This window comes from Hydractinia symbiolongicarpus, chromosome 6 (genome assembly GCF_029227915.1).
Source record: "Hydractinia symbiolongicarpus strain clone_291-10 chromosome 6, HSymV2.1, whole genome shotgun sequence".
Lineage (NCBI taxonomy): Eukaryota > Metazoa > Cnidaria > Hydrozoa > Anthoathecata > Hydractiniidae > Hydractinia > Hydractinia symbiolongicarpus.
Genome location: NC_079880.1, coordinates 30,605,302 through 30,628,839, shown reverse-complemented (window position 1 = coordinate 30,628,839; position 23,538 = coordinate 30,605,302). Strand labels below are relative to the sequence as shown.

At 34.6% G+C, this 23,538-nt stretch overlaps 3 protein-coding genes across 6 annotated transcripts; 2 read left to right on the top strand and 1 right to left on the bottom strand.

The window, feature by feature from the left end:
* Positions 1–2,785, top strand: LOC130648109 (uncharacterized). Of its 4 annotated transcripts, none has more exons than XR_008982920.1 (4): positions 1–701; positions 922–1,041; positions 1,131–1,538; positions 1,612–2,785. XR_008982920.1 is itself a non-coding variant. In XM_057454133.1 (3 exons), the coding sequence occupies exons 1-3, from the start codon at positions 483–485 to the stop codon at positions 1,206–1,208; spliced, it is 417 nt and encodes a 138-aa protein (XP_057310116.1). In that variant the 5' UTR covers positions 1–482; the 3' UTR covers positions 1,209–2,785. The 4 variants fall into 4 exon arrangements, 1 of the variants encoding a protein (XP_057310116.1); XR_008982919.1 differs by having other exon boundaries at positions 1,131–1,775; positions 1,904–2,785; XR_008982918.1 differs by having other exon boundaries at positions 1,131–2,174; positions 2,259–2,785.
* Positions 2,786–6,001: 3,216 nt separating this feature from the next.
* Positions 6,002–18,414, top strand: LOC130648108 (methionine aminopeptidase 1-like). Its single transcript, XM_057454132.1, has 14 exons — positions 6,002–6,584; positions 9,690–9,741; positions 10,403–10,512; positions 10,865–10,925; positions 11,612–11,703; positions 11,845–11,928; positions 12,037–12,104; positions 13,314–13,384; positions 13,844–13,975; positions 14,049–14,154; positions 14,332–14,369; positions 14,460–14,525; positions 17,541–17,590; positions 18,052–18,414. The coding sequence occupies exons 1-14, from the start codon at positions 6,465–6,467 to the stop codon at positions 18,181–18,183; spliced, it is 1,182 nt and encodes a 393-aa protein (XP_057310115.1). The 5' UTR covers positions 6,002–6,464; the 3' UTR covers positions 18,184–18,414.
* Positions 18,415–19,726: 1,312 nt separating this feature from the next.
* LOC130648103 (COX assembly mitochondrial protein homolog) lies at positions 19,727–21,891 on the bottom strand. The gene is made up of 3 exons (XM_057454125.1): positions 21,687–21,891; positions 21,054–21,144; positions 19,727–20,736 (listed from the first exon to the last, which is right to left on the bottom strand). The coding sequence occupies exons 1-3, from the start codon at positions 21,853–21,855 to the stop codon at positions 20,607–20,609; spliced, it is 390 nt and encodes a 129-aa protein (XP_057310108.1). The 5' UTR covers positions 21,856–21,891; the 3' UTR covers positions 19,727–20,606.
* Positions 21,892–23,538: the final 1,647 nt, after the last annotated feature.

The window sequence follows — 23,538 nt, the reverse complement described above, 5'->3', positions numbered from 1 at the left end:
ATATTTATACTTTGTTTTATATTAACAGAGAATAAACAATGATGTTTTTGAAAAATGGTACTAGTGCTCGTAAGTATAAATTTGATCTCTTTGATTCAAATAAGGTTATATCAGGTATGATATTGTTATTGACTTCTTTTATTAACCTTTCCATGGTTTTTATGGTAGTGACCTTTGAATTCTAATGCTATATTGAATTTTCGTTCGAAAAACCTGTAAATCACCCTTGTCCCCAGTGCCTTTGCGTGGCTTGTACGAAACTGTTTTTGTAAACATAGTTTTGTTAATAATTAAGTGAGAACGGAGAAGAACACAAAAAATTTCAATATTATTTTTTCTAACCTTTTAAGTTATTTCGATAAAGGAAAAGGTAGGTAAATTTCGAATCCTTTTCGAGTGCTTTTTCGAACGCACATTTTAAATTTACATTGAAACTTTTAACGCGTGTTTTTATGTTCAGCACAATGACTGAAAAGTGATACATGGAAGAAAAATTTCAGGAATGGTTGGAAGTTGAAAGGACTAAACGGAATTCCGTAATAATGCCCGAACAGACTTATAAAACAATGGTAGATTTTCTATGTGGAAGAATAGACAACGTTCCACGTGCTATGAAAAGAAAATTGCGAAGAAAAAAATTCCAAGTGATGAGTTATCCTACACTTGGTTTATCGGATGTTTTGTGCTCTCCATTTCCCGATGTAAGAACATTTTTATATATATCTAATTTTGGAAAAACTAAAGTCACAATTATTTTTTTTATAAACATTTCTACTTTTAAGAAATTTTGTTTCAGGCTCGGCATGGTCATATGGTGTTCTCAATTTTTGGATAGCTTCGGTCTAGATGTTCTTATGAGCTTAAGTTCTTAAGAAAGAAGTTTATAAAATTGCCAACTCAAATAATTTTACGGTATTTTAGGGCGATTCTCCTCTGGGAAAATATCGTCGCGTAGCAACAGACCGACAGATGTTTGACATTATCAATAGAGTACACCGCCAAGAAGTTGGTCACCAAGGGGTTCATAAAACGTTTGAAAAGGTATTAGATTCTTCGAACAAACCTCGTTTGAAAGTAAGAGTCCAAGGAATATGGGTGTGTCACTGATTTTTAATTGCTAACAATTTTAGATAGCACGCACCTATGATAACGTTACTAGAGACGCTGTTGGTGCTTATATAAAGCTTTTCACAAAACGGTGCTTATGAAGCTGCTAAACTTCATACTGCTATTTATCGAAGAATAACACCAACCAACCAATGCTTGTCATTTTTTGGAGCAGAATACGAATGTATGATAAAAAACTTCGTTGCGCCATTCATGGAACATATTGTGGAGTCAGCTTGCAACAGTCCGCATTGTGGCATGAAACAATCGAGAGCCTGCTTCGACACATTTCCTTCGGCAACGGTGAAAAGTTCCTTTGTCCATGATGTCCAAAAGTGGTTTCTTGAAGCAACAACGTCAGTTTGTGGAAAGAAAGTAAATCAGAACATTTCTGACGAATTTTCTTTCGTCGACGAAAACATAACAACAGGGTATAGTACGCCAATATGTTCGTATTCGATGGTAAAAGTTATTAATTTTTTAACTATGTTATTGTTTCCATAGGATAAAGAACAGATATTGTAATGAAACAGAATATACAAGGCCCGATTTTTTAAAAAGCTTCCTCAACTATTAGTTGTTGATGTTGCAGGCGATATTGACCCAATAGACATGGCTACCATTCCCGAACAATTACACATTCGGTTTTCCACAAATCAAGGAAATAGGTATTATCGAGGCCAAAAAATATCTTAAGTTCGGTTTGGATGTTTTTTAACTTTGAAAGAGGCCTTCTGAACATTTATAGAATGAGACCTATATTGATATATCCTTTAACCGCGTAATCTTTTTTAAGGTGCCAGAAACTGTGGTGGATGAGTTGGTTGATATAACGCTAGTTAGGGATTTCTGCTCCAAAAAAGCATACAACAAAATGGCAGCAACGATACAGGAGAAAAAACATGCGCCTTTGTGGAAATGCAGTCATTGCAGACGAAAAATTGGAAAAGGAAGATCAATTGCATGCGATCGCTGTCTTGTCTGGCGTCATTTTAAATGCTCCAAATTGGCTGTAAAACCCTTAGGGGACTGGTTTTGGGATCTATGTTTACATATTGCAAAAAAAGGTCAGTAAAGCTTCCCTGAGTTGCTACACAAAATTGTATAATTAACATGTACTATGAGTTTTCTTTTTTTAACTTATATTCCAGATTTCCAGCAGCGTCAACAACAAAGAGAAGCAGGCATTTAAAAATTAATTATAAGCCTGATCGCAAACAATTTCATAATAATAATGAGGTAGTTATACAATGATTACTTTCCTTTAATAGAGAAAGAAGTGGAAGACGAAGAAGAAAGGGAGAGGCAATGGAGGAGAGAGTTTTTGCCATTATTATACAAAAACGGTACCCTGGACTACCTGGTACAACAATCGAAGCTGCCTGAAGTAAATTCACTACTTCTGATTAAACGTTCTGGTAGCAAGTATCAAGCATTTTATAACGAAATACTGGCGACAAAACATCCTCAATTTTATCAAAAACTGATGCGTCATTCGAACATTGCAGAGCCAACTGGAGTCATCACCAATTACATTCGGATGAAGTACCCGTGCGAATTCGATATAGGGAGATTATCGTTAAACCGCATTCAGTTTTTGTTGGTGGAAATTATTGATAGAGTAAATAAAAAAAGCGATGTAAAGACCATAAATTATAATATATAGTAGTCTTCATCAGTTTCTTGGTGTTTTAAGTTGTACGAAGTTGGTATGGTTAAAAAAATTCAAGTTAAGTAGAAGAAGTGAAGTAGGCCCAACCTCGTATACAGTTATTTAAGTTGTACGAAGTTGGTATGGTTAAAAAAAAATTCAACTTAAGTAGAAAAACTGACGTTGGCCCAATCTCGTACACAGTTATTTAAGTTGTACGAAGTTGGTATGGATCAAAAAAATTCAAGTTAAGTAGAAGAAGTGAAGTAGGCCCAACCTCGTACACAGTTATTTAAGTTGTACGAAGTTGGTACAATCATCAGATAATTGTCAAAAATTAACGTTCAGAGAATATTTAAGATATTATCATGTTTACTGAATGTAATTAACAATGTTTAGATATTCATTTCTAAACCAAATTATTCGTTGCCTAATTTTTGTACAGCAATTGTAATGCCCATTTTCGTACAAAATTGCCCATCTTCGTACAAGCGCGAAAAGTGACCAACCTCGTACAACGGGTCAATTTCGTACGGAACAGTTGGACGTAATGGACGGAAGGGGATTTTCAAGAAAACGAAGAAAGGGTATGTTAGCTAGTATATCACTGTTTTTTACATGTAATGAGCCCCTTTCTAGCCTCACTCACACCTAAAGCTAGCTAGTATAAAACTGCCGACTTAGCTGGGATAATATTAAAACTTAGATAGCATATATAGCTATAGATAGCTAACTACTTTAAGAAGAGTTAGCTAGCTCGAGCTTACACCATTGCGGCTCAAGTTACAGAAACGGAAATTATTTCAATAAATATGTATCGGGGAAACTTTTTCAACATGTATATACATTTGTTATTACTGAGGCGTTTTAAATTCTGACAAGCGGTTCTCATGCAATCATCAACGCCTACTGAAAATCTTCAAATATATATATATATATAATTCATTTTTTGGGTTCAATCAGAACAAATTTCAGAAAAATGAAAAAATTTCCTGTTCGGGAAATCTCATAATTTTTTAAACCAGAAAATAATTTCACGATAAAGAAATATTTTCCGTTTTTGTAACTTGACCCGAACACCATTCTTGTTCCGTTTAACCTTTTTTAGCATTTTCGATACATCAGGTTCTAAAGAAAATATGTCCCTGGTGCAAGTAATATTGCGTCCGGAACACACTATGGTACTGCTAATGCGGAAACCCCAGGAAATGTTTCATCAAGGCGAAGATGAAACAGTTTGATTGATTACCATGGAGCACGTGGGAACTTTGTTTTTTATACGATTCGTTATACAATTCAACCGAAAGGGGCATCTAAAATTTTTCGCTTGCGAACCTAGGGGACTCAGTCCCACGCTCCGCAACACTTTCTATACTAGTTGCGGAGAGTAGCGGAGTGCGCGCCAGCGCACGGAGCGTAGCGGAGCCTATTTCCTCATTATATAAGCCAAATATAAGGGAAAAGAAGTACGATGGAGAGTATATAGCATTTCTATGCGATTTCGTCTCTATACATCCGAATTATAAAAATTCAAACAAAAAATCACAGTAATCCAGCAATTTAATGTGGTCATTCTTTAGTACAGTTTATAGTAAGCGAGACAACGTGTTTATCAAGGAGCAAAGCGATGGAGTGTTTGTTGTTTTTTAAAGATGGTGCCAAGCGGAAAATGGGGACGAACTGATATTTTCAAGAAAACGAAAGAGGGAAGTATAAATAGCTAGCTAGTATATCACTATTTTTTACATGTAATGAACCTCTTCTCACCCACACCTAACTAGCAAATAACTACCAACATATGTGGCAAAATAAGCTGGTATAACACTACCAAATTGGCTAGCTAGCAGCATAAACTAGGTAGTTAACCAGCACAAAACTGTTTTTCTCACTAGCTACTTATCTGACATAAAACTGGCTACTTGATCGGCATAAAATTAGCTATGTAGCTAGATTTAAATGATCCTTAAGACATATTTTCTAGTCATACACATACTGCACAATGAGTTAATTATGCTCTGATTAGGAAAGTACCATCAAATATCTACAATTATCCACAAAATATGTTGGTTCTAACAATTTTAGACAAAAAACTAAGAACCAAAAGTTTAGCCAAATCAGCAAAAGAACATTGGTATAGACATATATTCTTTTTAGCAGAAGAGCCTGGACTTTTTTTATAAATAAAAGAATAAATGCAACCTCCATAATGTGTTTTTTGCAACCTTGTCCATAGTATTTATTTTGAAAAATATAGTGAAAATGGAAGGTTATGTAGAGCTATCACTATTTTTCACTTTTAGGTCATTCACACCTCTAAAAAGCTCCCTAACTAAAGCATAAAACATAATTTAGTGGCTCAGATTTTCTAGCTAAATAAAGAGGCTGCCGATAAGCCGCAAACGCCCGCATATATATGGGCGAGTTCGGGCGACTTTTCGAATTAAATTGACGGTTGTCGGCCTTATCTTATCACAAATCATAAAAAACAGTTCTTTTAAGAACTTCGCTATCACATAGTTTATTTTAATTTTTATACTTTTTTAAATAATTCTTCGAGAGTCATTTGTGGTGAATCTTTTTTTTTTCGGGCATTGTTCGGGACTATGCGGGTTTTCTCGGGCAAATACCTGACCTTTTTCAAAAAGCCGAACTCGTCCGAAAACGCACTTTTTACGGCGTATGCGGCTTATCGGCACCCTCGTGCTAAATATACCAAACTAGGTGCCATATTTTTTAGTAAAAAGACTGTGAGCATATATAAGATGCACATGTAAAGTTTTTCATATATATAAAATCATGCCCTGTTGGTCTAATGGCTATGACACTCATGCAAATGAGAGATCCAGGTTCAAATCCTGGACAGGGCTAGGAAAAACATAATTATCTTGCACTTACAACAACCAGGTAAATGTTTCGCCTTTTTCGTGGACTTCTTTAATTATTTCTATATCTTGACTTTTTAATGTTGTTGTCATTGGAACCAAGTTAACTTTTAATCTCAGATTTATTAAAAATTGATAGTTTTTTTGGCGTTATGACCGATTGTTTAAATATTTGTATTGGCACATAGTTCTGCTAACATGATTCACTGTATATATATTGACCGGATATAAATTTGAGAGCTTTGTTTGAGCTACTGAATTTGAAATATTTGCATCTTAATATTTTCTATACTCCTGGATTAATATGATACATATCTTAGATATATCGAGTATACGAATCTTTGAGTTGTAGGGGGATTCTCTATTAAGGTGCCTGCCCCTGCCTTGCCGTTTCCTTGCCTTGCCTAACCCTGCCTTGCTTATTCCTCTTCCTGTTTCCTTGGCTGCCTTTGCCTACCCTTCCTATGCCTTTTCTGGTGCCTGGCTTCTATGCCCTTGCCTGTGCCTTGCCTACCCCTGCCTTGCTGATTCCTCTTCCTGTTTCCTTGCCCGCCTTTGCTGTGCCCTTTCCTTGCCGTGCTTTGCCTTGGCAACCTCTCCGCAACACTTTCTATATTGATTTTTTATTGCATTTTTTTTTTGCATGGCAGCTCTCGGCTACTATACCTGACTACTCCACAATCCTTTTTTTGACTGCCGTAAAAACCCAAAATATATTTTAATGGCGTTTCTCTGGTGGGATTCTGTGAGTTTCTTCAAACAGGCAAAAAAATCTTGCGTGGAATAGTAGGGGCTTTCCCTCTCTACCTTAATTTACATTCAAGATGGCAGACACAGAAGTGGGCCACAGGATTTGTGAAAGTCCAGGCTGTGATAAACTGGCTAAACTACAATGCCCTACTTGTATTAAACTTAATATTAGTGGTAGTTACTTCTGTGAACAGGTAAACATCATAAATTTCTAAATATTTTTTGTTTGATCTTACCAGAAAAAAGCTAGCTAAAAATTATCCACAAATTTAATCGCTTAATACTAAGACTTCAACTCACTCTGAAAAGGCTCTAGCTAAGTTTATATTGATTTATATTTTATGGTTAGCCTCTCATCGTTGAAGCTAAGCTCCCAATTGAACTATGAAACCTTCAAATCTTTGCACAACGAGAAATACAACTTCATATGGGGGATTGAACCCACAACCCTAACCCTTATTAGGTCCAGTTTTTTTTTAAACATATTATGGGGAGAGGGGGCGGGGGCGTGTATTCGCCCCCCTTTCTAATAACTTTTCATAGGCTTGTCCTAATTGAATAAAACTTAGCACACTTATAGTATACATGACACAAAAGGAGCAAAATGACATCAAAAATTTTTTGCTTATGTTAGCTCTTTTTAATGACGTCATCAAATGCTTAAAATTTGTTCAAAATACCATCTGCTAAAAATTCAAATTCTTTAGTTCTAGAGTGAATTTTTTAAATTCTGTTTGAAGTTTCTGAAAGCCAAATGAAAGTTATAAATATAAACATATTTTCCAGTTTTTACATAGTTCACATAAAAAAATTGCAAAAAATGGCCTGGAAATCCGAATTTCAGGTAATATCTGAAGAATCAGGAAATCAGATTAATCACGTGTCGAAAACATACAGAAGGATTTTACTTGATAGATCAAAGTTGTGTTAGAAGTTTCAAGTTCTAAGGATAATCCTGACAGGGTTATTATATTTTCCCAATTTTTATGGGTAGTTTCAAGTAATAGCCAATATCAAAGCCTCTGAGAGGTATAGGACCTAGAAATGGGCACGTAGGTGTCTAACAGATAAATATTCTCTGTAAGTATCATAGCCATGCAACACAGCATATTAAACAGGAGTTATAAAAAAACCTGTCAGGGGGGTGTAATCCCCCTTCTGGACCGTAGGGTTAAGTTGAATGTTTCTAACCCACAAAACATTTATAAGAGGGTGCCAATAAGCGACAAACAGCCACATATATAAAGATGGGTTTAGGCAACCGCTTAAATAAGATATCAATTTTTCATTAACCATATAGCCATTAAGTATATAAATTACGTATGAAACATAGCCTTTTCGACAGCTATGCAAAAAAAACTTTCAACAAAGCTTGTTTCAGTACCTTTTGCATTATTTTTGCCATTACATTTTGAGATACAAGGCTAGCTGTCATACCGTTAATAATAAACACTCCTACCACTATGGAAAGGATGTTTGGCTCATGCATTTCTTGTTAATAGACAAAATTATTGCAATAAATTTTGTGTCTCTCAGATATTTAATTAGTTCCAAAAATGTTTTTTTGATTTTTAAATGATGCAGCTTTTTTTAACACCTGCACTTTTTATGATGTGTGCAGCTTACTGATACTCTCTTCTTTTTTTCTGTTTGTTTTTGAAAAACAAAAAGTGATTTACCAAGTCAGAAGAGCTAATCATATTAACACACAGAGACACACTTTTTTGCTGAAGCATGTTGATGTGTTTGAGGTTTTATTATACAGTAATCCCTAAATTACTTACTTAATTTTGGGCAAGTATTTTACTGTCCCAGTGTCAATCCATCCAATTTAGTGACTTCATAAAATTCCAAAAATTAACAGTACTGTCATTTGAAACAACTACAGTCTTTTTCAGGAATATTTGAGTAGGTGTGCCATGATTCACGCATGTAAATCAGGTAACGTGTGCGATGTAAAACGCACATGCATAGGATGTTACGCGTGCGATATGGGCCCCAAGGTTAATCTTTGTTGTGTATTCATTTTGCGGTAGAAAAGTGGGGAACGTTTTGAATCGTGAACCCCAAACACGATTATCGAGTGTTTACGTATAGCGACTCTCTCAATCTTAACTTCCTTTTCTACAAGTCCGAAATAGTATGCATGACTATACTGTCATTTTCATAAATTTATTGTTTATGTTGCAAGTCATCACAAGCAAATAGGCAAAAATATGCTTCGTTTTCAAATTAAAAAAGAACGTTTATCCACGTGGCTTAAATAAAACTTCAAAATTCATTTAGAAAGTTCAGCTATATTTTAACAAAATTTAAGAACCGCATGGCTGGATTTCTTATGTAAGGCCTGGTTACCAACGACAAGGGGGCCAGGCAAGGGAGATTTATGTCTACATAGTTCTTTTAACTAAGTGAATTAGCGAGGATGGTCAGGTTAGCTATGAATAGGCTTGCTCGTGGATTAAAAGGACCAGGACTATTCAATAATTCTGAGATCTGAAAGTGTCCGACCAAAACAGAAATCTATCGGACGTTTTGTCGGACGAAAGTTCGAAACGAGCTATGGACATGTCCGACCAAACTGGAAATGTGGCGGACATTTTGTCTGACGAGTCTCCAAAAAAATTTTTTGAGGGCTGCCATCGCATGCTACAAAATGGATTTTATAGGTTGGTTTTGAAAACTCAATATTTATTTTTCAGGCGTTAATCACACGCCTGAAACAATTTAGGCGTGTGCCAAGGCGTGTGTGTGCAATCGCACGCCTCTCCTGAAAAAGACTGCAACTATACTAACAACAATCAATTTGCACAAGCTTTTCTAAAATTGAGTGCTTAAGGCAAAAGTCCACTTCGATTGCAATGGATGGCTTACATAGCGTTGCACGGTTGTTTGTCCAAGCAGCATAATGTTGACTGGAAACAGAAATGCACACAAAAGCTCAAAATAATGGTGGTTCATGCATATTTATTCATTCGCTTATAGTGCTCCTAAAAAGTCACAATAGTTTTAACTTTTGATCAAAAGCGTGCAAAAGTGTTCTTAATTATTGTGCAAATATTAAGCACTTTAAGTGTGTCTTGAACCAACGTGCTGAAAGACTGAAGTAGACTTTCCCCTTTGTGCAGATAAATTTATAGGTACAACCAAACTTAAAATTAAAAGTCCTAAACTGTATACACTAACTTTCTACTGACATATTTAATAAATTAGTTACATATGTCCCTTTCACATATATAGACGTTTTGTCAGCAAAATAAAAGCTTCCCTTGGTATGCCTGATGTTTATTTATTTTCAGAGTTGTTTCAAGGCTAGTTGGAAAATACACAAGTTAATTCACAAGAAAACAGGTAATACATTTTTCATCATTCATTCATTCTCGGCTTAACGTCCGTTTTCCATGCTAGCATGGGATAGACGGAGTATATTAATGACCCTCTTTCTCTTCGGGGGGTATATTAATGTCACTCTTCCAATACATATAATACATAATTGTTATGACAATTTTATGATGGGAAAAATCCACATATTTAATTGAGAAAAATTAATGTTTGCCTAGAGAAAAATTTTTTGATGACATAAGCAATTTACCCCATCTTTATACAAAAAAAATGTTCTTCAGATACTTATTATCCTATTTTCCATTTTTGCACAATTTAAAATGTTGATAAGAAAGTATAAGATCATGTCTTTGCTGGACAGTCACAAAGGTATCAGAATTTAAAAGTTTGTTGTCAGCAATGATCTGTTTAATAATATGTATATTTAAACATATTCTTTAAGAACTTGTTTGATTTTGCTTGGTAATTTATTTTCTATGTAAGCACTGTTCATGGAAAAATCTATTTTTTATATACAACAAATTTATAAAATGTTAGCATTTATTATTGAAAAACCTTTACCAGGGGGTCAATATAACATGCAAAATTTAATGCTTAATTTTTCTTCCAAGGTCTGTAATTTTCAAAATAATTTGTGTGACCTGTTTTATAATCTTTTGTTGTTTTGTAGAAAACACGTTGAGTAATCTTATGCAACATTTGAATGGAAGTAGCAGCACAAATACAAGTCCTTGGCCTGGGTATATTTATACTGGTTCACTACGACCTTATTATCCACTGGTGAGAATTACAACAACATACTTTTGTTTCAATCAGTATTTCAGTAATCAATATTTTTAAAAAAGAAATTCAAGTCATCAAGTATATGTTAAGTATATGGAATTTTCTGAATGACCTTTATGAAAGTCATTCAAGTGATTGCAGTACCCGTGGTTGTCCATATTTAAACAGCTTTTAACCATAAAGCTTTGTATTTGGCATTGATTATATGTTTTATGAATGTTTAAAGCTTGTTTTCCATTAACCTATGTTTTGTTGCACAACAGTTGCACAACAACTATGGACTTTAGTGGGAACCAAGCCTTTAACGTTTAACTAACAACCAACCTTCTCTTCTTTTCTACAATTTTAGAGTCCTAAAAGACATGTACCTGAGCACATAGCTCGACCTGATTATGCAGACCATCCAGAAGGTATGTGAGACCAGCGATTTCATGAGTTTGCAGTTGCATTTTGTTTGTTCAATGTGTTCACGGTGACCACTCCTTCTTAAATTCATGAAATAACCTTAGAAAAAGAAAATCTCCTCAAAAGTACTTAAATATACTTAAAAAAATTGAAATTTTCGCTATTCTCCTTTATTTATCCTTATTTCTTATCTTTTCTGATCGTAACTTTTTTGGAAATGTGTTCATGCATTGTTCATCACCAGTAAAATAAGACATGTTTCTCTGTTACCTGAAATCCTATATTTTCTGTTTTTTAGGGCATAATTTATATGTATATTTGTATAATATGTATAATTTTATTATCATAGAACATAGTATGTAACATTAAAGATAGTGAACTAAAATTGGTTTTCTCCTTAATTATCCTTATTTTTTTATTTTTTTATTCTCGTTTGCAGCAAAATATCCTTAAAAAATGTCAATTTGTCTCCTTAATTCTCCCTAATATTCTTACTTTTTTTCGCATTTTATTAATGGTGTTTTTTGTTTGTTTGTTTCTGTTTCTATGTTTTGATTTTTTCTGTTTGTGTGATTGTTTGAAATTTTATTTTTTCATGTTTTTTCGTTTGCTTGTTTGTTTGTTTCTGTTTCTGTGTTTTTTGTTTGTGCTTTTATTGTTTGTTTCATGCTTTTTCATATTTGTTTGTTAGGTTATCCTGCAAGTGAGATGGAAGTAAAAAGAAGTACACAGATTATTGTTCATACATCTGAAGATATTGAGAAGATGAGAACTGTTTGTAGGGTATGTTACCCATGTGTGCTGTGATGAAAATTAAGGATTATCATGCACAAATGTCTAACTCTTAAATTTTAATGTCAGTTTATCTTGCTACTACTTTAACAGTCTCTACTTTCTATAAATTTATTCAATTTTTTTTAATAGCTGGCACGGGAATGCCTGGATGCTGGTGCAAAAGCTGTCCGTCCAGGTGTTACCACCGATGAAATAGATCGAATAATTCATGAGGTATACTGGTGTGCATGTTTCTAGAGGGGTGATCATTTTTACCTGAATTTAGGTTGCCAAGTTTCTTATTTAAGTTCTTCAGTAAATTACCAGAACATATATTTACAGGCCACTGTTGAAAGAAACTGTTATCCATCACCACTGAATTACCATAACTTTCCTAAGAGCTGTTGCACGTAAGTTGTGTTATTTTTTTATGTCACTGTGTTTTTTCAAGTGACACTCATGGTGCTTGTTAAAAATGATGAAACCCTATCCCTCCCGTTCGTCATCTGACCCAATGATGCTATATAGTAAACACAGGGGTTGTTAAGGGTTGAGCCCCCTGCCGTATTCAGAAACTTAATCAATATTAAATCTTAGCAAAAATTGCTGCTTGTAAAAAAATGCTGATAATAACTATGATCCAATGGCTTTAAAAATAGTACTAAAAGCCTTGTTGCCATGGCACTCATACATAATTTTCTCAATCTCTAATAAACTTTAAATTCGATTTCAAAAGCTGTAGGGCATTTTTACAATCTTACGTAAATTCTCTTGCCAAATACGCAGCTTGGCTCCTTAGATCCAAAACCAGGTAATGGATTAAATCTCAAGTTTTATAATCTCATTAAGTTGGTGCGACGGTGAACATAACTCGCTTCGACATTGGATATAGAACAAACTACGTGGATGACGTTGCCAATAAATGGATTACAAAGAAATTCCGTAGTTTGTTCTCCCTTACCTGTCATGCAGCATCTATGAAGGGGTATTTACCTGTGGTGAAACTTGCGTTGGTGAAACTATTGGGAACGTACATACCAGGTGGAACGAACACAATAGCGTGAAAAATGAATCTGGACCTGCCAAACACTTCGAGAAAACCGACAGCACAAGTTTTCATGGCGTGTCCTTGTTGTCAGCACCAACAAATTACCGACAACGACGTAATTTGAAAGCATCGATGATTGCTGTTAAAAATCCATCATTAAACAATCAAATCGATACAAAGAAACTCCCCTTATTTCATTATGGTGTCACTTAGAGTTTAGAGAATTTTAATTTTAATTTTAACTTTTAACCTATTAAATAGAAATGACGTTTTTACTTGTAAAGTTTTATGCATTGAGAATGGTTATATAAACCGAAAAGCTTCTGCTAATTTTAACTTCTGTGTTTTCATTTGTTTTTACTATGAATATGTTGTATTTTTATAACGCTGTAATTATAAGCCGCCCTTTCTTTTTTTTCTAAACGAACGCGACGCTATTTACAGGACAGTGCGATTAAACATTCCTGTCACGTTAACGCTTGCAAAAGACGTGGCACAAAATCACGTCAACGCAGTACTTTCATACTCAACCAAAAACATACAATTTTTTTGTTTTGATATTTTTTGCTAGGTCTGTCAATGAAGTTATATGTCATGGTATTCCTGACCAGAGAGAATTACAAGAGGGAGATATTGTAAATCGTGAGTCGTTTTTATTCTCGTATCAACTCTTTCTCGTTCTTACTTTTGATTGCACTAAACTCCTTTTTTAACTCATTATAACGCACAGTTTTTCCTTTACGACAGGCAGTAACGCTTTACGCATTGGTCCATTTTCTACAGTGAGTCGGCGTGCCTAACGCGTTGGTATTACATTCTTGTAGTGACGAAAGAACTAACAGAGACACAGTTATTTGAGCAGTTTTTATTTTTATGTGTGTTTTACAAAACAAAACCATATAAAAATTTTAAGGTGTATAACCACATGTTTTGTAATGAAAACAACTGAGATGGGAGTATTTTTTAAAGTTGTAATAATTTCAAGGATTCCAGCCTGGTTTTTGCGTATGTTGGTAAAAATAACTTATAAGAGTGAAATATAAGTACCAACAGGTGACCTTTTGTAATACCATCACAAATACTCTTCGTGTTCTTTCGTAGTCGATGTGACGTGTTATTACGACGGTTTCCATGGGGATTTGAACGAAACTCTCTTCGTCGGGAAAGTCGACGACGACACTAAGTTGCTGGTTGAGACAGCGTATGACTCTTTGATGGCCGCTGTTAACGAAGGTAATTTATTTACTTGCTTATTTTTTTTAAATTGGAAATTTTAACAGAGAATAAATACTGTTGTATTATGTAGTGAAACCTGGGGCTAGATATCGTGACATGGGGCAGTACATACAAAAAGAAGCACACGCTAATGGTTGTTCCGTCACAAGAACTTACTGCGGTCATGGTATACATCGGTGAGTAATGGTTCGTTTGTCAAATCTATGAAGGTGGGCAAAACGCGTTTACTGATGTACTGGTACATTTCTGCTTGCTTCAAATGGAAGTGTATTTTAAACTAAAGTCAAGTATATTACGCTTTCTTATCAATTTTGTAGCATTTATATTTGGATTGACTTTTATTCTATATTTAGGTTATTTCATACAGCTCCAAATGTTCCACACTATGCTAGTACGTATTGGTTTAAGTACCTCGTAAGATTAACTGCTTTCAAGCGCGTTAGGTATGCACGGAGGTAAAATGAATATATTCTTTTTATAGAAAACAAAGCTGTTGGCGTAATGAAACCTGGTCACGTGTTCACTATAGAGCCAATGATAAATAAAGGTAGGTTTCGTTTTATGCAGCACTGATCGATTTCTTCGAACCCAGTCCTCCCGGCTTGCTTGTGCTGCTTGTTTCGGTCCCACTCCGCGATCGAGCAGCAGACGTTGAGGTTTCAGACAATACAACCTTGCTCTTGTGTCGACAAAGCCTTAACATAATTTTAATTTCTCGTCTTAATTCGGCGTTCGTTAGTGTGTATATTAATGGATTTAACACGGTTGTGAGATAGTTCAGTAGAAATAAACTATAGGCGTGTTTAATCTGCTTATATGGAATGCAGTGGTCACACGATGCTTCGATTATTATTACTGTCAAGTAGGGCATAGTGCATATGAGATGTGTGACCACGATGCTCATCGTCGTGCGCACCGCTTTTTTGTTTATCTGGCGCTTGTTTATCGTATTGGACGGGGATGTGCCGTCATCATGGGCGTTTTTCTTCACCACGTTTTGTGTTCGTTGCCATGAGATTGTTGTCTTTTGTATCTTTTTGTGATGCAGTGATGCGAGATGGTATATTCTGATGTTTAAAATGGCTGCCACAAGGGTGGGTAGTATGGTCAGCGCAACGACTGTCCACAACAGAAATTCTCTCGTAAGCACTCGCGATATGATGCAATTTCTTTGGCTTAATTTTAAATCGACTGTTTCGTTAAACACGAACATCTTTCTTATCCAAAGTACTGGGACGAGGTTGCAAATACTTACTAACCAAATACACGCCAACAAACCTAGTACTCGTGTCTTTGTTACTTTCACGAAGTACAATAACGGTGAGCTCAAGTATACAAATCGATCATACGCAATTAAAGCTACGTTACCAATTGATATAACGTAGAATAATACTATCATGACGGCGACGCACTGGCAGAATATAAAATCGCCGGTTGTGTAGATGCTGATTCCCATGGTGGAGCCGAAAAGCGCAGTGAGAAAGTCGCACACAGCTAGATGGAAATAAAGCATGTATGTGCTTGTGTGTAGCTGTTTCTTTCTCAGGATGGCGATCATCACGATCATATTGAGCATGATTCCCGCAGGACCAAGCACTGCTAGCAATGCGATGGTACCAACACGTTGCACACTGATTTTCATTGGTGCCATCTAAAACGAAAAAGTTTTCCTTCTTTAAATGTCAATACTCTTACTAATTTGGTTGAGTGTTTTTCATTACTATTTCGTTATTTTAGTGTTGAGATTTGCATATGAAAACTGTCCAACCTGAGAAACTTCTAACAGGGTCATAAATGACATTCCCCTGAAATATATAGATTTAAACCCTTTTTCCTTTTCCTTGTCTTAGTTCGTCAGGAAGTTGCAACTCTTCTTATTTGAGACTTCGTTAGCAAATCTTCTCCTTTTTGCTCAGATTGTATCAAAAAGAAAGTGTTAAAGTATCGAATCACTTATCATCATCGTATGAAGGATGTATAAAGAATGCACAGTTTGGTATACTACTGAAAAACTATTAAGTACGTCCACATATCCCTCCCCTTTTCCCATTCTAAAAAATGTAAAATTTTGCACCCCTTCATGCGAATTTTTGAAATATTTTAGAGAGGTGTTTTTGTCCAAAGAACTTGTGATCGATTTTAAGTTTAGGAAACAGTGAGTTACACGGCTATCTTACTAACCAGTACTTATTTTTGACAAGCGAAGATCAAAAGTTAGTGATATATATTTGTGTATGTATGTGTGTATATATATATGTGTATATATTTGATCGAAGATGTGGAAATATTTCGCATGTTTTTTCTTTCCTTATACACAGAATTTAAGCAAGTAATACATCTCGAATCTGCACAGCCTCATTTTGATAGTTTACTAGTTTCGACTCACCGAACTCATAGAGCTGTAGTTTTTGTCCATGCTTTGTTGATTTTTTTTTTACTTTTTTTTGCTTGTAGAACAAAAAAATAAAATAATTCGCCTTTAAAATTTTCACAAATCTAAAGCCCAGTCCTTGCATTATTGCAATTTTAAAATCAGTTTTATCAACCACGTTAATCAAAAAAAATATTTTTATTCTATCTTTAATTTTTTTTATTTAAAAACTCATAATACTAGACTTTACCTTGAAAAAAAACTCAGCGCGTATTAGCTGTCCAAAAGTAAAATAAACTTATTTCATCCTATTCAGAGTTTGGCGTTTAAACATTTCAAAGGTTGCGAAATTCACTTGTGGGAAAACATCCCTAAATCAATTCTTAACATACTTATATAATTTAAGATAAGCTCACCAAAGAAAGATAAAAGTGAAAATAAAAAAATCTATTGGTGGTAAAAACAAAGTTAGAGAAACATACCCCCTCGCCGCCACGTTGTCAAATAAAAAAGAAGAAGAGTTTTCCTGTTCGAGAAAAGAAGTATTGAATTTTTAAAAGATCCGCTGTTTCTTCTGCTACAGCTGTTTCCACTTATTTAATCAATACACTGACAATAAAAATGAGATGTTTTTGTTTGTACATACTTAATTTATTCGCCTGTTTCATTCCACTCTTTGTCAGGTCGATTTTACGCGATCATATATGGTCATGCACGTGGAGATATTAGGAGGGCTCTGTGTGTGAAATGTTGTACCGTAAAAGCAGGTTTTATTCATTCATCATTCTTGTTCAATGGCATTCAAACTTCGAGGTGTTCTCTATCATATCTGGGCAGATTTTTATGCACTGTCACAAAAAAGTACTAGCTTAATTTTGTATTTATCCTCGGTATGTGCTTATCCGACTTATATTTTCGAGAATTTTCCATTCGAACGAGTTTCATTGTTTCGTTTCTCCTTAGTCTTTTCATGCTAACATGCTGGGAAGAATCAGTAGTCGACCTTCCATTCGTTGTAGAATATGCAACGAATGGGAGACCGAATACTTAGTTTTCAAAGATGGCATCTGCCATCTTTTTCCCGCCCTTTCTTTGTGCCGCTCGATTTCTGTTGATTTAATTTTCGCAGTATTTCTTTTAACAATTGTATGTTGAGATTCGGCGTTTATAGACAATAATTTATATTTATAGGTACTTGGCGAGATGTGCTATGGCCTGATGACTGGACAGCTGTCACTCAGGTAAGTAAAAGTTCTTCAGAAATAATAGATTGTCAAGTTTACGGTTTAGCGCGGTTGTGAATCATGCGCCTGGCAAAATAAAAAGTGGAGAGCTGCGAATTTGTTTAGTATACCGAAAATCGGGCGACTTCAAAAACATTAGTTTAGGAATATTATGCTAATTACGTTTCGTAACTTTCTTTTAATACCGAAATTAGTTTCACGCCTATTGTTAAAATCTCTTCAGATGTTTCTCTTCATCTGCAGGTCAAATCTTGATGGATTTTTGATAGTGGTAGAGTTAAACCGTTTTAAAATTCCCTTTCGACTTTCTCATAAAACCTGATAGCTCGAAGCCCCGGTAACTTTTTTAAGTCCCATAGAGGTTCGAGTTATCAGGGGTATACTGTATTTCGTTTTGTGTTTGAAAATATGCAATGTAACCCCTTTCGAATTTCCACAGGACACTGTTTTTGTTATAGGATGGGCAGCGTTCAGCACAGTTCGAGCAAACGTTACTTGTCACCGAGACCGGCGTAGAGATCTTAACAGCGCGAAAAGAAAACAACGGCAGGCCATATTTTAGAGATCAATTGGACGGTGTACCATTATGAGAAAAAATACGTATACCCATACGTATCTTTATAGCAGCTTTTCGGTGGGAGGAAACGTCCGATAAAAACAGATTCTCCGTCCGGGGAAAAGGCGTCTAAAAAGCGTCTACACTCCTCCAGTTTACTCGATCGGATAGTATACTGGAATATCGTAATGCGACGAGTTTATTTTTGGAACTTTTTATTATTAATAATGGATTTTTTTACGAAATTATAATGTCAAAAAATCTATTACTTGTATCTTTTTTTTTGACTAGTGTCAGCATTTTTAAGTGAGCGACCAAAAATAACAATACGGTGGAACTCAAAGTGTATCAGCCATGAGGTTTTTCCTACATAGCGGGTGGCCACAAATTAGCTTTTATTGCTTCAAAAACTTGCTCTGGCGCAATATGATGTCCACTAAAGAGAAATTTCTGCCATAAGGGGACATTATCACTGCATAAAAAATGTAAATGCTATTTGCACAGTACACTTTTGCTTTCCAGTAACAATACGTCAGTAACGTCGTCGTCCAGTTTACATGTTTTATTCGTTCTGTTTCATTTCATTTTGGTTTAAACGACTCTTTTAATTGCGTGACAATAAGACGTGTTACCACTTAAAAGAGTGAGCAATCCCATTTTTGCATCGACCGGTGTAGTGATTCAAACGGTTTTGTTTAAGTGTAAACCAACCAAGAGGGGGCTAAAGTCTCGGTTTTTCGACAGTATTGCCATAGAGCAGTTTACACTTATATATACTCATTCGCAAACTTCTTACTTCCACAACTCAATATCATAAAATGTGTCATGTAACTCCGATTTTTAAAACAAAGAATTTTTTTTTCCTATAAAAAATCTGTGCTTAAACTAACTTTACGCATGAATCAAGCCTATGGCGAAGATTTTTACAAGCCTAAAGATGCCTGTGTAATTAACGGCGACTTCAAAAAGAGAAAAGAGAGCACCTCTAATCAACGGGGGCAAACTGCGGTCATGTCTTTATAGAAGACGCAGTGAACCTTGTTACTGAAAATATTCTCTTATTGGGTAACCGGAAAAAAATAGAAATATTTCGCTCCAAACATTTGAAAAGCTGGTGATTCGAAGTAACAAACAAAACTCTTATAAAGCTAAACTAAATAGACCACGGGTTACCTAGTTCGCGGATTGAGGTTCTAAAAACAAATTAGAGCGGGGGAAAAAATGGACACCCCTCATCATTAGACAAAAAGTGACTGCATCAAAGATTGATAGATAGCCGACTGTGTGCTGGAAAAAAGATTTTTACTTTGGCCGTTCTTAATAAATTGTTGGTTTGCTGTTTTCCGACTCGTAGTTTTGATGCAGAGTCAGTCGGTCGGCAGATTATTTTTTTTACTTTTTCGTCAGACAAAAAAAAAAAAAGTTTAATGACTGCTCTGGTCTTCTTGTGAGCCTCGCTTTACTGTGTAACAGTGTGACCACTAATAAAGTGAGAACAAAAGTAAGGATATTAAGGAGACAAATTCACACTTTTTAAGGATATTTTGCTGCGAACGAGAATAAAAAAATAAGGATAATTAAGGAGAAAACCAATTTTAGTTCTCTATCTTTATTGTTACATACTATGTTCTATGATAAAAAAATTATACATATAAATTATGCCCTGAAAGATAGAAAATATAGGATTTCAAGTAACAGAGAAATATGTCTTACTGGTGATAAACAATCCATTAACACATTTCCAAAAAAATAACGGTCAGAGAAAATAAGAAATTAAGGAGAATAGCTAAAATTTCAACTTTTTTAAGTATATTTAAGTACTTTTAAGAAGATTTTCTTTTTCTAAGGTTATTTAAGGAATTTAAGGAGGAGTGGTAACCCTGTGTAACAAGTATGGTAGCCGTTTGAAGTGCGCTATCGCAGTGTGATCTGTTGTTTTGATTATTTATTTGCTTAGCGATTTCTTTGCTATATTTTCATTTAACTAAAAATAATTTGACTACGTGGTTTAATTGTTTTTGAGTCGGGAATAGGCGAGAACAAAGCAAAAAATCTTTAAGGACGGCCTTACATTAAAAAAGTTAAAAGATGTGCGAAATTTGTACGATGACAAAAAAAACAGTAAAAAAGGATACAAATAGGACCATTTATAATCACATTTAAAACAAGAATAAAAATTTCCAAAACTAGTCAATATTTATAACTTAATAACGTCTTATAAAGATTTATTCTACAGAAATCACGCATGTTTGGAAATGCCACAAATAGCTCAAAATCCACTAACTAGCAAAAGTTTTATTTACAAAAAGTTTTAACACATTATATCTAAACGACATGGCGTTTCACATTGCATAGGATGTTCGTTTTATGGAAAACACATCACACAACCATTATTTCGGCTATGAAGGTATAGCATAATTAACTGCGCTTTTATTCTTGAATCCCAAACCGACATTTTCAATACACCACTGATTCTTTTTTCTGCTGTTTCTTTTTTACACCAGTCGCAGCGTAATGTTCTTGGAAGCTGTTTCGTGTTGTTAGATACTCCACGCGCGCTTCTTCGTAGAGTTCAGGTTTTGCTAGCCTGCAACGAAACAAAAATATAACAACTATGCCAAAGATGTATAACTGAATCTTCCCTAACCTTTTGGTTTGTAGAACACCACTTATCGCCGTCGCAATAAACATACAGAACATAGTATATACGCTTCAAGACAATAAAAGATGTTGCATTTTTCACCTAATGTACTCAAGGCCCAGTGCTTCTCAACAAACTTACGCCCTCAAATAAAATAACGACGTGGTACATAACATAGGAGACACTGCAATGTATCTATAAATCATCCCCCGGACAGTTGACTATTTTTTTTCCACCAGGCATTAGAATAAGGAAGTACATACATTTCTTTGAGACAACTCTTCATCGCTTTTGTTTCCTTTCCACAAGACCACGCCATCGAAATTGTTCGGCCTTTAACGCATTCAGCAAAACCTAGAAGTTGAAAATATAATTTTGTCACATTGAAAAATCCCTAGCATTAAGTATATGTTGTTTTTTGTTTCAAAGACTTTTGCAGGAAAGGCTTTTCCCGAAATCTTTAAAACTTGGAAAAAGTTTGTGCCTGCAATGCCTTTTTGACTTTAGACTTTATGTTGCCATGATGACACCTAATATAAAAAAGTTTATAAAATTTATACACAGATAAACGAATATTCATCAAACTATCTCTTAAAAGGACTGGCTCATAGATTTTCAGGAAATTCTTCTAAGTTAAGAAACAGTTGCGTATTAAAAATGTGCAAACATATATAACTTGTTTATCTACAATATAGACATACACCAAACAATAAACAGACCAGCAGGCGCATTTATTCGCCACCTAAAGCTTTTTTATGTTTGGAATGGAAGAAAATTTGACAGATTGAATTCTCATCCTTATACTGATGAAGGTGTTCACACATTTTAATCCTTATGGTGTGTATAGTCACGCTTTTTAAACAGATTTGTAAAAAATTAAATATTGTTGTACTTACTGGCCATGACATCTTTGCATAGTACTTTGGCCTTTTTCTTCATCAAGTTTGGGATAAGCACTTCAGACTCAATTTTTCGTAAATGATCTCCTTTAGCCCAAGGAGCTATATCAAGAAGCTCCTTGTTAACGGCTTTTTTTCCATGCAAATCTTTTATTTCTTCGACCATTTCTTCTTCTTTTAGTAGAAAAATAATATACGTATATAATGTGCAGTAAAAATTATAATAATAATAATAATAATAATAATAATAATAATAATAATAATAATAATAATAATAATAATAATAATAATAATAATAATAATAATAATAATAATAATAAAGGCAGCCAATGAGACTAAAGGTGGTTGCATTTTGTCAAGTTTTACAAGGCAATGTTGTTTGGTGGAAACAAAGAAATTATTGAAGCTTGAATCAAATAACCAGCTTTATTCAGGAAAGATTACCAATGTGTAACATGCGGCAATAAGCACAGGTGTCTGTGTGCTTTTGGAGGTTCAGTGTTTTTCAGTTTGTTAAAAAGGTAGCCATTCTGTATGTGCTATTAATGCCACACCTACTTGCCAATCCTAATATGGAAACATTTTGTGTGCTATCTTGAAATTACTCAGTTTTTATTTGTAGTGTTCACTTAGAGGTGATCACTGTATGATTGAAGAACTTTGTGACAATGTGGATATGCATACTGCCCCTTATTTATTTATTTTTTGTTAAAACTTGATATTCTGCATACTATGGCACTTTTTCATTGCAGTGGGCATCCCTGAGGTCATCAGTGACACACGGAAAGCTTTTAAGCCGATCTCACAAAAGCCTACCTCCATCATGGGGGTAGGCTTTCGTCAAAGTTGACATCAAAGTTGTAGGCAATATCCTAGCAATTCTCTGCCACACTAAACAGAATGCACCTACAACTGCCACTATGGATACAATATTAGTAAGCGCCTCTTTTGACATCCAAAGTTTCTAAAATTTGTATTGACTAGGATGTATTCAAAAACTAGCAAACATACTACATACTAAATGAGCAGGTTTTCTAAAACATCATCATTAATAATGAACCTCTTGAACAAATCAATTTCGTTGACACTTTAGGTAATTACCTTTTAATTCCTTATATTATGCTGCCAATACAGTATGTCGAACATCAAAAACTCTGATTGATAACATTTATATTATTTTATATTTATATTATATTATTTATATTATCTGGTAATTTTATTATTGGCATATCAGACCATTTCGCTCAATTTACTATTTTGCAAAATGAACATTTTCGTGAAGAAAGCATTAAGAGTAAAAAGTTTGGCAGTATCAATTTTAAACAAATATTTAGTTCAACTGACTGGGAAAAGGTGCTATAAATCTTAACAATAAAAAGCCTAGCCTTTTTTTTATTCTTTCTTTAATCAGCTGAATGAACTTATAGATCTGTGCACACCCACAAGGAAGTTGTACAAAAAACAGGCTAAAAATAATATGAAACCATGGATAACCAAGGGAATTAAAAAATCCATATTCAGAAGAGATTCCTTGTTAAAAAAATTTATAAATACTAAAAATGCAGTAATTAAGGGCATTTTACGCAGTGAATATATATAAATTAAGAAATAAAATTGTTGCTCCTATTAAAATTAGTAAAAATAACTTAATATAAAAAGTTCTTTAAAGAAAACATTAAAAAATCTAAAGCCACTTGGAAGGGTAAAATGAAATTATTAATAAGGTAGATAACACTAGGTTGAGGATGGCTAGTGTAAATGTTGGTACTCTGAGAGGTAGAGCAGGTGAAGTAGTTGAAATGTTAGAACGTAGATCTGTTGATATGTGTTGTGTTCAGGAAGTTAGGTG